The sequence below is a fragment of the Physeter macrocephalus genome, chromosome 8 (genome assembly GCF_002837175.3).
Source record: "Physeter macrocephalus isolate SW-GA chromosome 8, ASM283717v5, whole genome shotgun sequence".
Classification (NCBI taxonomy): domain Eukaryota; kingdom Metazoa; phylum Chordata; class Mammalia; order Artiodactyla; family Physeteridae; genus Physeter; species Physeter macrocephalus.
The window spans coordinates 117903937-117922108 of record NC_041221.1 but is presented as its reverse complement, the minus strand read 5'-3'; the positions used below and the strand labels follow the sequence as shown (position 1 = coordinate 117922108).

General features: G+C 36.5%; 1 protein-coding gene across 3 annotated transcripts in view; it reads right to left on the bottom strand.

Moving 5' to 3' along the window:
• Window positions 1–6481: 6481 nt before the first annotated feature.
• Window positions 6482–18172, bottom strand: part of PRR16 (proline rich 16) — a 180794-nt gene continuing 169103 nt past the window's right edge. For all 3 annotated transcript variants that reach the window (XM_024124331.2, XM_028492587.1, XM_007120891.2), the window contains exon 2: window positions 6482–7443. In XM_024124331.2, the coding sequence (XP_023980099.1) occupies window positions 6688–7443 (756 nt within the window). In that variant the 3' untranslated portion in view covers window positions 6482–6687. The remainder of the gene's footprint in view (window positions 7444–18172) is intronic.

The window sequence follows — 18172 nt, the reverse complement described above, 5'->3', positions numbered from 1 at the left end:
TTTCAAACTTACACTTTTATCCTAATATACTGCCCTATAAATTAATATTATAAACACATGTCATAATTTACATTATCAATGAGAAATTTCTGTAGTAGAGTTTCATATATTTTGACTACAGGGGATAAATAAGTATCATCAAATAAGGTTTAGCTATCCTTATGTGGATAATTATTTATATAATAATTTACTGAAAAATTCTTTATTCAAAAATTTAACTAAAGAAAATTTAGTATGCAATTCTCAAATGCTTAACTAAAAAATGTAGGTTGGTGAGTAATCTCAGACAGAATTCAAATATGGTAGCTAATGGCTGTGATAAAATTCATCCCTCATCTTCGTAAGTGCTGTCAATTCCCTCCAATAAATTTTTAAGCAAGGCTGTTGTTAGTTTCACTTCTTGTCTCTCCATCTTTGTTTAAAGTAAGATGGCATCACAGTTTATGGTTAGATTAAACAAACCTCAAGTAATATGAAAAGGAAAGAAAATGAGGTCTATAATATATTCAAATTATACACATGCCAAAAAATTACTCCTTTGGAAACCATGGTTGGCATGATCGGTCCTCACCCATATGTGGATCTCCTTCCCTTTCCTGAGCACATGGGGACAACAGGAAGGGCCACATCACTAGTGTTGGCCAATGACATGAACAAGGACTGAGGAAAAAGCACAGCTAAGATTCTCCAGTCTCCCTTCTTCTGTTGTGGTGGTTTTGGAAGAGGATGCATGACCGGGTGGTGGAGCCACACATTCAACACAGCCTGGATCGATGAATGACTGCCTGAGGTACACCTGCCCTGGAGAGTCTCCTGGACTTAGGGTGAAATTGGAATGAAAGAGAAATAACTCGGATGCCTCTGAGATATTAGAGTTGTTTGCTACCACAGCATGAACTAGTCTATCTTGACTTATGTTCTTATATCTTCCAACAACTTTCAAGCAAGTTTCAGTGAAATGGCTGTAAGCTCTACAGATGACCTGTGCACAATGCAGGGGCCGTGCTTTGGGCAGTTCTGAAAGGTGGTGGAGAACGAGGGCTGTGGAGGCTGACTGCCTGCCTTACAATCCTGGCTTGACCACTTCCTGGCTCTATGACCTTGAACAGCAGTGACATAGTTTCCTCATTTGTAAGATGTGGATAATAATAGGGTCTAAGACATTGTGTTGTTAGGAGGGAAAAATGATGTTATGAGGGAAAAATAACACATACAAAACACATAGAAGGACACAATGCAATCCCTTGATAAGTGTTAGATATCATATATTGTCAACATCAACTCTAACCTACCCAAGGGCACACATTGTTTGATTTAGCTGGTCCAAAATTCCCTTTGGTGGTGAGAAGAATTGACAACTACATTATCAAATAGTGGAAAAATCATATCTATAGTCTAATAACAAAAGGATGGAAATGCTTTTATTAGAGCTCTAATGCACTGGTTCTTTAGTGGTTCCACAGAGTGGATCTATTGCTATTTTTAGCTGTAGGGGTCAACCTTAGACACATGAAACTCACAAATGAAATATCAGTAATACAAATGACACAGTTAGTTTCAAATGGCATTAATACTGTGAAATCAGAACTTCTCAGGGAAAAAAATCCAAAATAATAGACAGCCTTTGAACATAAGAGAAAAAACCAGAAAGGTAAAGCCTCTGGTATAATACATGACAAAATGAGGCTTGCATTATTCAATAGCTCATTCATTTTTGACGGTAGTGAAATTGCCTGAAATCCCTCTCACATTCTGCAAAGATCAAACATATTAAGAATGTCAAAATAACATTAGGTAACCCCTTTTGAATGTCAAAATAACTCCTCAGAACAAAGGGAAAAAAATTGCAAAGTTCAGGGCTATGAAGAACACAATTAAATGGTGATGCTGTGGGGAAGAAATGTATGGGAAGTCCTGCTGGCACTAAAATGCCAGCCACTTACTAAGGGGTTAGTTTTGGCAAAACACTGAAACTGAGGTCCTGGATTTCTTCACTTGTAAATCAGGATAATAATATCTATTTTATGCATTCATTTGAGACTAAGAAAAAAATAATGTATGTAAAGTTTCAGAAATCAGTTAACATTAGTTTACCTATCATTGATCAGTCTAGAAGTAATAAATCATAAGCAATATTTCCTATGTATTTTCGCTTGACCTTCACATAATTCTATACCCCATGTTGATTTAACTACATTTTAAAGAGAGGGTTATTTGCAGACCTTCTTTAGGTTTTTTGAAAAAGACCAGATGGATAAATACAAGTGCTTTCAATGAAATAACACCCTATAAAACTGATGTTCCACTAAAATATGGCTAATGCAGTTTTATGTTCAACACTGCTGCCTGCCCTAATGGTAGTCTCACATCTGTCACTATTTCAGAATCAGGCAATTTACACAATTCTAAAATTCAAAAATGTTTAGTCTAAAAATCTGAATACAGTGTCACAGTTCCTAGAAAATGTTATGTGATTTTGCAATCTAGTAATTGTCAGATTCTGTGCACTTAAATATGTGATACAGAATTTTATTGTTCATAAATCATTTCCTCACTTAGAAATCATCAGTATGTACCAATGCACAACAATGCAATATTTTGCTACAAATCTGAGTGTACATTACAGCAAAATGTGCTACCAACAGAGAAACTGCGGAAAGAAACTGAATCAGGACAATCACAAAAACATTGCATTACTGCATACATTCCACGGGAAAAAATTCAGTCAAGGCAGTGATTCATGACTTGATTACACCATTCCCAGTGCAATAATATGTGGAACTACTCAGCCTTTTCTTCACAGAACATCCAAAAAGAGCTATAATTAGAACCTGTAGATAAAAGGCCTTGCATAGTTTCAGAGACTGTGTGTAGCTGCTGTTCTTGGTCATGTTAAAAGCAACTACTGATCTGCCCAAAGAAAGCCGTATAATACAGTGCCTTATTCCTTTATTTCATTAAATAGTTAGAGGTGGGCATAATTCAAGCAAGATTTTTTAGGTTAATTAAACCACTTCAGTTAATAGCAGACATTTTTTTCATTAAACTAATGAGAGGAGGTATGAATATATTATCAAATTGAAGAGTGGGGAATTTCTCTTCTTGCATGCCCTGTATTTTTGAGCAGATATTTTATATTTGGCTTAAGCAAGGCCTAAAAAATATATCAGTTTTATTTCCCTTTATGACTCCTAAAACCACTGAGAGATGGAAGAGAATTTTGGTCAATTTTGTTTTCTTTTTGCCTTTCATCAGTGGAGATAAAATAACCTCCCATCACAAAAATGGGAAGCAACCTAAGTGTTCATCAACAGATGAATGGATAAAGAAGATGTGGCACATATATACAATGGAATATTACTCAGCCCTAAAAAGAAACAAAACTGAGTTATTTGTAGTGAGGTGGATGGACCTAGAGTCTGTCATACAGAGTGAAGTAAGTCAGAAAGAAAAACAAATACCATATGCTAACATATATATATGGAAACTAAAAAAAAAAAAAAAATTTTCATGAAGGACCTAGGGGCAAAACGGGAATAAAGACACAGATCTACTCTGATTCACTTTGTTATAAAGCAGAAACTAACACATCATTGTAAAACAATTATACTCCAATAAATGTTTAAAAAAATAATAAAAAATAAAAAAACAAGACAAAATTTTTCTTATTCCAATTTAATTAATGGATACAGTTTTTTGAACCATATGTTCTACCTTTCACTAGGAATAGATGTTTTCATAGCAGTACTACCATTTTACATTTTGTAGAAACATCACCTTCAAAGGAGTATTGAGGCCAGCTTTTTGGTACACTACTCTATGTGTGAATAAAAGAGTTAAAGCCATGTTGTGAAAAAAGAACCTGCCCTTAAAGATTTGAAAAAAGCATTTCTGCTTTGGTGTCTTCATGAAGACAAAATATAGACCATGTTTTATGATGATTTAATGCATGATGTGCAGAGCTTGCGTTTCACAATTTAAATTTTGAAAGCAATGTTGGCTGATTACAAAAACCGCACTGCCACTTATGACACTTTAATTACAAATTTCCAGGCAAATATTACGACAATCTATGTTAATTGCTTTCCATGTTTTACAAGTTTATATATATTTAGAGACATGACTAAGTGCCAACGAATGTTGCAGAATTATCGGGCAAAAAAACCCATTGGCCCAATATATTCTATACATTAGTTAAAAAAAAAAAAAAGGAACATATGGAGAAAATAAACTAAAAGGAATGTCCCAACACTGCTGTAATCTAACATTTAATGTTGACTATGTAATAAATAAACTGTAATAAGAGACGAAGGTCAATAACTATAACTTTTTTATGTTGAGATTTAACTCAGCTTTATAGGCCAACAGTTACTTATAAATGTGTTAAATAAAAACAGGTGTTGTGGTTTTGGCATATGTCACTAATCAAACATAAAAAGATGGTCTTTCATGGGGTAGCTCCATCTATAATTTGAGGAAGAGAAATGGATTTGAACCTCAGAGGTTGTGTGTAGGCATCTGGCTCAAATATCCTTAATCAACCAGCTTAAATCATCCACCTTATTCAACTTGCTTTATTGCAAACAAGTTATCTGCTCAGTGGATGATATGTGGCTGTTAGTAAGCTCTACTTTGAGGTCCAGGTTGGTTTCCAGACATCAACAAGGGTCAAAGTCTCAAACTATAAAGTAATTATTAGGTCACAGTAATTGGCTGTGAAAAAAAGATGGGCTGAAGGGAAAAAACTTCATGTCTTCAAAGACTTTATAATATCAAAAGGCCTCACACTGTATGGACATTTGAAAGGATGTAAATATTTAAATCTAGACAGGTGATAAAATCCTGGGTTTATTTATATCAAGCCTAAAGGAACATATTACAATGTTAAGAATATATGTGTTATTTTGGTATTCAATGTCAATTATTTATTTACCTGGCTCACATCTATTAAAAATACTGATCATATAGTTAATAAACTTTAGATTCTGGCCTTTGATTATTGGTCTTGCCTTTTGTAACTTTCTGAAAAGTTGTTTTTATTCTGCTTGCATTATCTCCATGTCCAACACACACAGAACAAAAATCATGCTGAGTAAATTTTCAACGTGACGTCTCTATTTTTACTCATTTGATTGTTCCTTTAAAAAAATAAACCTATTTTCTTTAGGGAATTATGCCTAAAATATATTATCATTTTAAATAGGAAGTTGTTCAAAAACAGTATTCCAAATTATGATGCTGTAACATGAAAAAGGCAACAAAGAAATATGATTGAAGACTACTTTCCTGTAGTAGCAAAAGTTCAAGTTTTATGATCAAAAGCCAAATATTCAAAAGTATTACAGTATTCTTTTTTAAGTTGCATAATAATCAAATCTCCACCAAAGATAACTCCTTCTCCTCCTGCCACTTAATGACCACATTTTGCTCAGGCATTTACCTGTCATCATGATTCTAAGGGAGTAAACTCATTTCTAACTCCAGGGCAAATCATAGGATCAGTCCAAATCATGGTAGTTAGGAAGTGAACTTTTGTCCATGGGTAAGTGTGACTTTAGTTGGCAAATTAGACTAAAGAGAAGCACATTTATTGGATGTTAGGAGGAAAGGATTTCCTCTCTTCCTTCTATAGAATAACAAAGAACCCTGGCATATTTCAGCTCTGAGGAAGAATCAGCTTAAGGCGAATGCTAAAAATATCCTGTTCCAGAAACATCTTTATTTTCCTCTAGGATTCTCCTGTATATGGGGGAATCCCTCAGGAAGGCAGAGAGCTTGCTGATGCAGGAGCAAAGTCATCCTACAGCTTCAATGAGCTGGCTTATGCAGTGACCTGGAGGCATGCTGAGAGTGGAGAGGATCTAAAGGGGCTGGCCTGCAACAGGTCATCCCTGAGGTACCAAAATGGAGGCAAATCATATGAAAATGTTTACAGTTCTATTGAGAATCTGGATTATGATATTTAATTTGAAAAATTCTGACATATACTCACTGTGATCTCCAAACTCTGTCAGAGCTGCTATCCATTTTGATGTAAAGTAACGTGGAATTAAATGAACCACTGCTTCATTTTAATTCTGAGGAACATTAGGTTTTGCCATTATTTACCATTGTTTATTGACATATGATATTTCCACAGACCAAAATCTTTCATTACATATATAGGTGAACATATAGTCATAATTGTATAGTATAGAAAATAAACATTCTGGTATTATCCTCAGCATTTAATAATGCAAAACTAGTGACAAACATCTTTAGAAAAAATAATAAAATAGTCTTTCAGTATTAAAATTTCTTATTAAAAAGCATTAGGTCAGAGTATGGTACGTTCTTAATGCATAGATGAGTTAGGCATGAATAAAATGAATCTAATCCCATCTCTTATGGTAAATCAAAATATTTGAAATCTACAGGTCACAGTTTGTCACAGGTCAATTGAAAAAAACAATATATTCAGCTTTTCCATTATTCTGTGGTTTCATGATGTAACTTTTAAACAATGTATAGCCAGGACATAAACAACATACTGCATACTTACCCGGTGATTTTTATGCCACTCTGATGAATGCAGGATAAATATATTTGGGCTTTTTATTGCTTGAGTAGAAAGTGCTCATTACGTATTATTTTATGTTTATAATATAAGAATTAAAGAAAACAAAAAAGTTTTTTAAATGGCATACATCACACTGTTGTAGTGGTTGATTTCCTCAAGATCGTCTTCTGTGGTTTTGGTGCAGTGGGAGGAGGCACAGGTGCAGGTCTGAGCGGGGGGAAGCTGTTACTGTGGCTTATTCCCAGCCCCCCATTTTCTAGTGGAAAAGGAGGGAGATGAGGGGGAGGAGGCTGGGCAGGGCCATGGGGAGGAAGCTTTCCTGGTGGGTGGACAGGTTCGCTGTGTGAGCGGACCTCCCTATTTTTTATGTGATGCCGGGTGTCACAGTCAGGACAATAGCCATGGTACTGGACTTTTTCATTAAACCGAACTCGTTCCCGAGGCCCTACTTGGGGGCACCTGTCTTTTTCAGGTCTATGCATCAGAGGCTGTACTGGAGCCTTGTCCAAATTACTGCTGGGTTTGCAGCAAATGTCTCCGTTTGGAATTTTGTTTGGTGCCCCTGGGAAGCCTCTGTTTCGCAGAAGGGTGCCATTGGTCTTTACCGGATTGACAGTGGGCACCACTCTTTGTGGGTCTTCACACTTCACAGGTGTCAACCGTGGAGGAGGAGGTGGAGGGTTTGGCTTTCTCAGGACGGTGAGGATAGCAGATGGGTGGGCTGGGGGTTTAATGAGGGGGGCGTTGGCCTGCACTTTGATCTTCTCTATGCTGGAGGCTGTTGTCCCACTTGAGCTACTATTCAGGGTGTCCGTTTTGGAGCTGTCGGTCATCTCATCCTCCAGCTGTAGGTCAGAAGTCAGGGTATCAATCTGGTCAACCACCTGGTGGAAAGGACAAGGTAATTGTGTTGAAGAACGACCCGAAGCAAAATATACTACAAACAATATCTTCCTGTCTCACTATAATCTGTTATGGGAACTTTGACTAATACTGAGTGGTGTATTCCATTGTTCTTAATGTTTTCATTCAATAAATTTACGGAATACCTATCAAAAGAGTGCGAACTGTTTGATAACATAATGATTTCACATGCCTAGAATATACTATTTATGTATACGTTCTATCCCTGACTCTGCTACACCCACGAAGGATAAAACCTAATAGAGAAACATAACTGTTTTTTTATTGAAGTATAGTTGATTTATAATCTTATATTAGTTTCAGGTGTACAATATAATGGTTCAATATTTTTATAGATTACCCTCCATTTAAATGTATTATAAAATATTGGCTATATTCCCTGTGCTGTACAATATATGCTTGTAGCTTATCTATTTTATATGTAGTAGTTGGTGCCTCTTAATCCCCTACTCCTATTTTGCCCCTCCCCCCATCCTTCTCCCCACTGGTTCATAACTGATTTTTAAAAACAAAGGAGGGGGTTGTACCTCTGCCTTAGCATGTAGCAATCATGGAGAACATTAATCTCACACTAAAATGAAAAAAAAAAAAAGCCAGATAATCTGCAAAAATTGTAACTTTTCTTGAGACCATCAGGGAACTCAGATCACAAGGTAGCCAAATCAGCTGAACTGCAAAGAGCTCCAAGCCCCGTGAGGACAGGACACACTGACTGTTCCACCTTTGGCAAATCACAGGGAAAAGATGCAGTGCACACCAAACTGAGTAAAGAAAATAGCTAAGACTTTAAAGAATAGTTAAATGCAGAGTGTGTGCTATCATGACAATTTATAATCCCGAGGAGCCCAGACACAATGCAGCCTGTCCTCATTCGTTGCCCCTTTTCCATGGGCCTCTCATGTGGGGAGAGACAGAAGCCTTCAGAACTAGGGGGACGGCAAGAAAGCCTCTAACCTCTAAGACATAGGCAATGATCTCCTGTTCCTAGGGTAGAAATAAAAGCTGTCTGACCTTTGGGAAGGAAGTGAAAAATTATCTTGGACCCAGGAACCTACACTACATATGTCTGCTATCACTTAGGGGAAGGATCCGAGTCACAACCACTCAAGATGGGCCAAAGACACAAGGCAGAGTCAGGAAATCAAATCAGACTGGCAGGGCCATCACACCACGATGTAGGTTCAACCTCAAGTGTAGGAGAGAGATTGTGAAGACAGGAAAACTGGGTGGAAGCATTTTAGGCAATGCCTCTCTAAGGAAAGTTGGGAAAGGTCATTGAGGAGTCATGGAGTTAAGGAATCTGGCACCTCTTATAACAAACAGGGTTGCTTAGTGTCTCTGCCCTATTAAGTCATTGTCTGGGGCAACTTGTGGGAAGCATGGCCTCAGGTCAAATGCTCAATTGCAGAACCCAGAAGTTGACCCTCTATCATTTATACTCCCTGCAGTCAGAGATCTTAGAGTCTATTCTCATGGCTACCATACATGTACTAGTATGCCTATAGGAGGAAAGAAAAGTTATGGATTACTTTAAAAATAATTTATTTTTAAATGGAATGAGTCCCTTCATCTCATGTTTCCATATGTAGACTTTTCCCTCCTCTCTTATTCAGGCCTAAGTTTGTTTAACTGTGAAGTTGGCTCTTTGACACATGGTGGCACAATTGGGCTCAAAATGAAAATATCATTACCAACCAGAAGTTAGAGAGGACTCAGAGATTTTACTTCTTCCACAAGAGTGTCTTATGTGATTGGTTCACACTAGTACCATGAGAGCTAGGTCTTCAGTTTCAGCTCCTAAATCCATCCACTTCTCTCCATCTTCCTTTCTTTGATCCTAGTCTGAGCCACTATTACTTACCATAGGAGCCACCCAGAGTCACCCTGCCTCGCCTCTCACTTCTGTAATCTCAGTGGTCTTTCTAAAAACAGAATTGTGCTCTTGTCATTCCTTGCTTAAAACCTTTCAATGCCTGCTCATTTCTCCTGTGATATATATCAATTCTTAACATGGTCTCTAAGGTCCTGTACAGTCTCACTCAGTGTTGTTCTGATAAGTGTTTAATAACGGGTTCTTAGAGGTGTGAGTGAGTCCTGATTTGCAGAGTTTGCCAGTTTCCATGGTGTAAACTCCTGCCATGGTTGACTTCAAGTGAGTAAAGGCAACATCACTAAATGTGAAATTGGGAAGAAACCTGCAGGAGTGCATCATTATAAAGTGTTTCCACCATACCAGTAGAATAGACATAAAGTCAGGAGTACAGATAAATATTAAAATGTAGTAAAATAATTAGGAATGACTAGGAATAATTAGAAAAAAATCTTTCTTTTTAATGTAATCTACTTAATATAGGTTTATATACTTTTGTTTTCAATAATAGTTATTTCACAATTGGCTCACAAGATTTCTGAAAATAAAACAATTGGCCCTTTTTAGCCAGTACAAGACAGCACTCCTAAGTGACTCTCCATACTCAAATCTATTAAGATTCCCTTTTCCTTTTTGTTCTCAAGCCTCTCTGGTCTTCTTTCAGATCCTCATAATTGCCAGTCAGCTTCCTGCCCCAGGACATTTGCACATACTAATTTTTCATGTAAAGGTCACTGAATTTGTGTGTGTGTGTGTGTGTGTGTGTGTGTATGTAAGGAATCATATCATATCTATCTGATACTGGTTAGCTTTAGGCTTCATTAAGTTAAGAATGCATGGGAAAAATTGTACGGCAACTACTGAAGTAATAGACAAACTTACAACCTGTGAAATAAGGATTAAAAAGTGAGTAAAGGAATTTTGGCAAATCTAAAAATGGCAGAAAATAAGAAAACAAACAAAAAAGCATACTAAATAGAAACAAACCCATAAGATAGTTTAAAAAAAAAACTTTAAAAATATTAATAATATTAATAATCATAACAAGTATACATAGATTAAAATAATTTATTCAAGAAGGACACAGAAGGATTGAATACAGAGTGAAAGAAATAAGATATAGCAGGCAAATAACCACATGAAACCTGATGCAGCTATACTAATACTGAGCAAAAAAACCTGAAATTTTTTTTTTTTTTTTTTTGTGGTATGCGGGCCTCCCTCTGCTGTGGCCTCTCCCGTTGCGGAGCACAGGCTCCGGACGCGCAGGCTCAGCGGCCATGGCTCACGGGCCCAGCCGCTCCGCGGCATGCAGGGATCCTCCCAGACCGGGGCGCGAACCCGGTTCCCCTGCATCGGCAGGCGGACGCGCAACCACTGCGCCACCAGGGAAGCCCCTGAAATCTTTTTTAATCAAATAGTATTGTATCAATACAAACAGGTGGAAAAAAAAATGAATGAAACAAAATTGAAAGTTCATGTACACACACACACGCTCGAACAATGGGATAAAAGTTATTAAGAAGTAATTCACATAAGGGATGCTCCAAATTTCCAAAAATCATACACTCAATCTCACTAGTAATCAAGGTAGTGCAAACTGAAGAAAAGTGAGAAAGTATTTCACTCTGAGTAGTTTAGGAAAAACGAACCAGCCTGATAGTTCTACTTGTTGGTGATGAGGTGGGTAAATGGGAACTCTGTACATTGCCAGTGCAAATGTAAATTCAGTGTGTTGGGAAATTTTTTGACAATGTCTTATAAATTGTATAAGGTGCTTACCCTACCCTACCATACAGGTATTTTAGGAACAAAGCCTAGACTGTTCTGGAGAAATTCTAAGAGATGTGCACAGGGTTGAAAAAGCACAAGGATGTTTCTTTTAGGGTTTTTTTTTTGGTGTTGTTTGTTTTGCCATAGCAAAAAACTGGAAACAACCTAAATATCTATTAGTAAGTGATGTATGTAAATACAGACTAGTTCAAATGAAGTAACTACAGCTATATGTATCAACAGGGATAAATCTCAAAAACCTTCAGTTGAACATAAAAATTTAAAAATATATATCTCTATATGTATCCAATATGTATATATTGTTTATACGTAGAAGCACAGATGTTTTAGTTTATACAACATGAAAATAAATGATACACATTAAGTTTAGGCAAGGAGGAAGGGGAAAGACTGTCAGGGGGCATCAGCTATATAGATGACATATTTTATTTCTTTTAAAACTTGATATAAAGTAATTATGATAAAGTGTTAACATTTGTTAAGTTCAGGTTATATTTGATACAGTATTTATTTTATGTCATGTGTAAAATCTTTTATAATTTGAAAATAAAATAAATATTTATCACTACTTAAATAAAGTTAGAAAGAAATAAAAGGAGAATTTCTTAACAGCTGCCATGTGGAGAACACGTTGAAGGCTGCTGCAGTTTATTTACTTGTTGAGTTAGAGGATATTGCAGCCAAGTGAGAGATGAGTAAATTAACCAGACAAGGAATACACTGTATCCTTATAATCACACTTCTATGTTTTGCTGAAACGATTTCAAAGTATCATATTGCAACTAAAGGAATTATAACCACAGGCATAATGGAATTAGGGGGAAAGCAAAATGAAAGAAAGTAGGACTAGAGGGACACATTGTTTGCACATATTTGGAGGTGAGAGGACAGCAGGACATCAATCAAAAGTCTAAGAACATCCACACCTAACATCAGGAGCAAAGGAGAAAGTATCTCAAACTTGAAATTGAGTCATCTTTCCAAGTAATTGTGGCTACTCAGATCTACGGAGGAATGTGCTAATGGGAGTGAAACAGAGGGAGATGTAAAGAAAGGATAATGCGTTAAGCGATTCCAGGAGGATTTCCTTAGCCTCACATACAAGGAAGCTATGGTTAGATTGTGGAATAATTAGGAATACTGATAATTGTGGCTCAGGGATCACATGAGCTTAAGGTTTTCATATTGGGAAATATCCCTAAATATTTTCATAAAAGGGAAGCAGATTTGGAAGAAATTAACTGACTAAATGGTCTAAGTTATTTGTGGGAATACAAAATTCAGCTTATACTACTTCTGTAAATGTTAAACTGCAAAGAATAAAAATAAATATACTTCAAGGTTTCAGGGTTGGCATTAGAGTGAAATTCAGGATGAACAGATTTACCTAAAATTAAAAAATAAGTAAATAAAAACAACATTAGGGGCTCCTTTTCTTATGCTCTCACTGGACTTTGCCATTTTATTATTACAGTTGCCTCTATATATCAGAATTGTCTATACCTGTGTGTTTCCGTCAGACCATGTAAGCACATATTTCCATCTTTGTACTCCTGGCAGAGAGTACAGTGATTGTACACAGTGGATATTCAATAATAAAATGCTGAGTAAATAAAGTGGATAAAGGTAGAACCTCTGAGAAAAGTCATTTCTTGCCCTCACTTCCATCTCTCCCCAGCTTTCCCATCTTGGGTCTGATTTTCGAGGTCTTCAATGTCACCAATTCTGGGTTGTCCAGAAAGGCACACAGGGAAGGATGAAGTAGAAAAAAAGGAAGGCAGCCATAAAGAGTTGGTGAGGCTTAGGGAACTCTCTGCCTATGTTATCTGACTCTGAAAGCCTAGATCCACAGCTTGGCGCAGGGAACATTTCAGTCACTCTCCAAAACAACTAAGATGGTTGAATTACACATTTATCTTTAAATATTCATCAGTATAGCCCTAAATGTATTGAGATCTTTCCTAAATCCTACATATTTCAATTAAAAACCACATAATATATAGTTCAATGGCCTTAAAAACAAAACCCTTTTTCAATTTGACTGAATCTTTCTCTAGGGCCTGCTCAGTAACAAATCACAACTTCAAGAATTTCATTAAGAATTACAGACTTAATGAAAGGAAAGGAGGAATTTAACCCCAACTTAAATATGTACCAAATTATGAGTTCTTCTATATTTACTATTTATTCATAAAAACAACCACATTTTAAATGTGTGGCATCAGCATAAAGAGAAAGGCAAATGAATGAGAGCAATGGGTGAACTAGCTGTCAGACCATGGTCCATGGCTGAATGCAGGCTGACCCAAGAGCTTCACTTCTACTTTTTTTTTTTAATAAAATTATTTCTTTATTTGTTTTTATTTTTGGCTGTGTTGGGTCTTCGTTGCCGTGTGCGGGCTTTCTCTAGTTGTGGCGAGTGGGGGCTACTCATCATTGCAGTGCACGGGCTTCTCATTGCGGTGGCTTCTCTTGTTGCAGAGCAAGGGCTCTAGGTGTGTGGGTTTCAGTAGTTATAGCACGCAGGCTCAGTAGTTGTGGCTCGAGGGCTCTAGAGCTCAGGCTCTGTAGTTGTGGTTCATGGGCTTAGTTGCTCTGCAGCATGTGGGATCTTCCCGGACCAGGGATCGAACCCACGTCCTCTGCATTGGCAGGCGGATTCTTAACCACTGCGCCACCAGGGAAGCCCTCCATTTTGACATAATATAAAAATTTTAGGGGCTTCCCTGGTGGCGCAGTGGTTGAGAGTCCGCCTGCCAATGCAGGGGACACGGGTTCTTGCCCCGGTCCGGGAAGATCCCACATGCCATGGAGCGGCTAAGCCCATGAGCCATGGCTGCTGGGCCTGCGCTTCCGGAGCCTGTGCTCCGCAATGGGAGAGGCCATAACAGTGAGAGGCCCGCGTACCGCAAAAAAAAAAAAAAAAAATTTTTTTTAAATCTATACTTGTATTTATCTATATATATTTTATCTATCTATCAACTGATTGATCTATTGACAGGACATAAGTTGTTCATTATGTACTATACAACTCTGTATTCCACTGCTAGACCACAGTACTAGTGATATACTAAGTATGAATTAATATGTATAAATAACTCCTGTAATTATTTTGTGAATGGGAGAACTATATTTAATTATACTTGTGCTAAAAACAATTTAATAAGTGAAAAACATTTAAACTATTCCACAATTTGGTTAATTCTACTTTGACATTTATTTATTTTAAAAAAATTCTTTTTTTTTTTGAAAAGGTCCAGTGACCAATATGAAAGAGTTGCTCAGGTGGTGAGCACTAAATGCTTGCTTTCCAAGGAATGACTAGAATTGCCTTGAGTTCCCAAAGCTGTCTTTGGATTTCTACAGCAACTGCCACTTCCTTAACAATATTATTGTTTCTTAGAGACCTGACCAATCACAATATCCCAGACACGATAATAATAGAGTTGTATTATCTAATATTTATTTATTCTCCTTGTCCTTGGTGTATTTGATAGGGTATATAACATAGATAGTGGAAGTAATCCAGGATAAATAAGGCACTATCTTGAAGTTGCCAGAGACCCAGGCTCTATCCAACTTTCTGTTCTGCTATCCCTAGGGTTTGGTGTCCATTTTCAAGTCCTAGTTCATAGCTGGAGGGCCGGCCTTCGCATATGTATTTCAAGGGGAAGGATGAAGAACGGTGGGGAAGGCACACCTACTCCTTTTTAAAGAGATGTTTCAGGAGTAATACATTTTATTTGCTTATGTTTGACCAGCCAATAGTAAGTTGCTTAAGTTGAGGAGACTGGGAAATGTATGCTTTTATCTGGGGTCCAACGTGCTCTGTGAAAAGCTATGGTTATTCCTCAAAATAAGAAGGGAGAAAGGACATTCCAAGGCAATTAGCATCCTCTGAAATAGAGACTAAAACACACATACAGAACACACACACACACACACACACACACACACACACACAAACACACTGATATACCTTTAATCATCCTTGTTAGAAAATAAATATGAAGGTTATAAACTTGGACCAGCCAATAGTAAGTTGCTTAAGTTGAGGAGACTGGGAAATGTATGCTTTTATCTGGGGTCCAACGTGCTCTGTGAAAAGCTATGGTTATTCCTCAAAATAAGAAGGGAGAAAGGACATTCCAAGGCAATTAGCATCCTCTGAAATAGAGACTAAAACACACATACAGAACACACACACACACACACACACACACACACAAACACACTGATATACCTTTAATCATCCTTGTTAGAAAATAAATATGAAGGTTATAAACTTGCTTAAAAATTCTTACTGAAAAATTATTTGAAACATTTTTTGAAACAGAATACAGTATATGTTTTGAAGGTGTTTTGTTGCTTTCTTTTGTAATATTCATTTAAGTGGCAATTTATACCCTGTTCTCTGAAAGTAAACTAGATTTAAAAATAAACAATAATCATAATTCATAGCCAAGCCTGATCAGTAGAAAATAAGCTAAAATTACAATGTAATTTTTCTTATTTTTACGTGTGTTCAGTTGAGTTTGACAAATATTTATTGTGCAAATATTATTAATCTGTTATTGTATGAGACACTGAGGATTAAAAAAATAAGGCTTCCAGTTTAATAGAGACTGATCATGTGTATTTAGTGCCTTCCTCCCCAAATCATATCTAAATGAGAGTAAAGAAATAAATACAGTAATAAATTCAGAATATCTTCTCAGAGTGTGGTATAAGATGACCAGAGATTTTTATAAATACATGGGTGAATTAATAAAAAGGTGGTCAAAGTACTGATGGAGTCCCAGAAGGATTCCAAACTTGAAAGTGGAATAGAGAGAGAGTGGAAGTGAGAAGTAATGCAAAATTAGGGTGTGAAGTTGTTGAGTGACTATGTTTCACAATGGAAAAAAATTGTGTCAAATGGTGCAACAAGACTGGCAACATGCTAAGAGCTCACACCCTTAAGGTTAACTGAAATTCTTGCTGTAAAGAATCTGAACATATCTATGGATAAGAAGAAGGCACTGAGTGTGGTTGGTAGGATCTCAAAACAAAGCTCTCCTCCCTCATTATTATTACTTTTTTCTATTGGGAAGCTAGTAGAAATGGGGCAAGGGCAGCTAGCTGGTCTTCTAAAGTACTTCATGCCCATCTGACACATTCAGAATTTTCAATCAGCGTCCTCCTTTTCCCTATATGTAGGAGAGGCTGTTAAAACATCTTTATAATATGAATATGTCTGAAGATCAAGAGATATTTGAGGGTAAACAACATCACAAAATAGAAAGACCAAGATGAATGAACAGATCAATATTGAAGGCAAAGCTGTCATTATTAGTAAAGTAAGAGAACTTTGTAGTAATTCTAATTAATGTACTTGGAGAGGTTTCAGAATGTATTGCAGCTATAAAATAACGCACTGTTATAAAAGAACAGACATCAAGTAAAAAAATATTTGAAGTATAAAACATAAATGCTAAATTTAAAAAGATTATTTTTAAAGAAAAGCTAAAAGAAAAAAAATCTAAGAAGTATTCCTAATCATAAAGCAAAATTATTTTCTTTAAGAAGGAAAATAGGGACTTCCCTGGTGGCTCAGTGGTTAAGAATTCTCCTGCCAATGCAGGGGACATGGGTTCAAGCCCTGGCCCGGTAAGATCCCACATGCCGTGGAACAACTAAGCCTGTGTGCCACAACTACTGAGCCTGTGAGCCACAACTACTGAGTCTGTGTGCCACAACTACTGAAGCCCACCCACCTAGAGCCCATGTTCCACAACAAGAGAAGCCACCACAATGAGTAGCCCACGTACCACAACAAAGAGTAGCCCGCACTCGCCACAACTAGAGGAAGCCCATGTGCAGCAACGAAGACCCAACGCAGCCAAAAATAAATAAATAAAATAATTAAAAAATAATAAAATAAAAAGGAAAATACAAGAAAAAATTTAAAGGCAGGGAAAGCAAGAAAATCAATCCTGGAGCTTCAATGACTGACTGAGAAGTTCCAGAAAAAAATGGGGAAAAAAGATAAAAGTGTGGGATTCCAATAATCAAAAAAAAAAAATAAAGAGAAAATTCCACAGTTGACAATACAAATGGAGCTTCAGAGGAAAAGAGTCAACTGAGTGCTAATCAGTATGAAAACAAAGTCAATCATTTACCAAACAAACACAGAAAACTCAGAAAGAAGTGAAAATTAAATAATCATCACAGCATCTTATGTATGAATCGATGATGAAAGTCATTTTACCAGTAACTTCAAAAGTTCTGTGGCAAAATAATTTTAACCCCAATTCTATACCTGACTAATTTAACAATTTATTGTAATGAAAAATTAAAATATTTTTAGATATTAAGGACAAAGATAATTTACTTCTCCTGCATCTGTTCTTTAAAAGTTAAGGATATTCTGTAGCTCAATAAAATGGAATCCAAGAAAGGAGGAAGGCACATGAAGCAAAAAACATTGTAATTAACACAGAAGTATGAAAACAAATAAAAGAATTTAAGAATGACAACTGACTTGAGTCCCCAAAGCAATTATTCTAAGCTAAAACAGGAAATCAGAAGTCTCCAAGAAAAAATAATGAATTACATTCAATAGATCATATAACTGGAAAGTTGTCAGGGATAGGGAAAAGAAGTGAACTATTGAACTGTGGGTGATGAGTATAACGTGTGTAAAAAGAGAAACCATTTGAATCTTGAATTTTCTTTTGAAAGGTTCAAGTTTAGAAATATAGGTTTAAATTTATTTCTTTATGAGTTCATTAACAGTGTTTCATTCTACTTTTACGATTAAGATGCTGGTTACTGATTTTTCTTCTCAACATATGGCAAAAGCAAAAAAGACTAATTCTTCATCTTCCATAAAGATGAGTCAAATGACATGGTTTGCAGTTTTAAAAAAAGTGTTTGAGCACATTGTTTAGACAGCTGACTACCTGATAAACAAAAGCAAATGTTAAAAGGGGTTATCGCCAGGGAATAGGCCTAGACATAGGATGGAGATGATATAGAAGGTG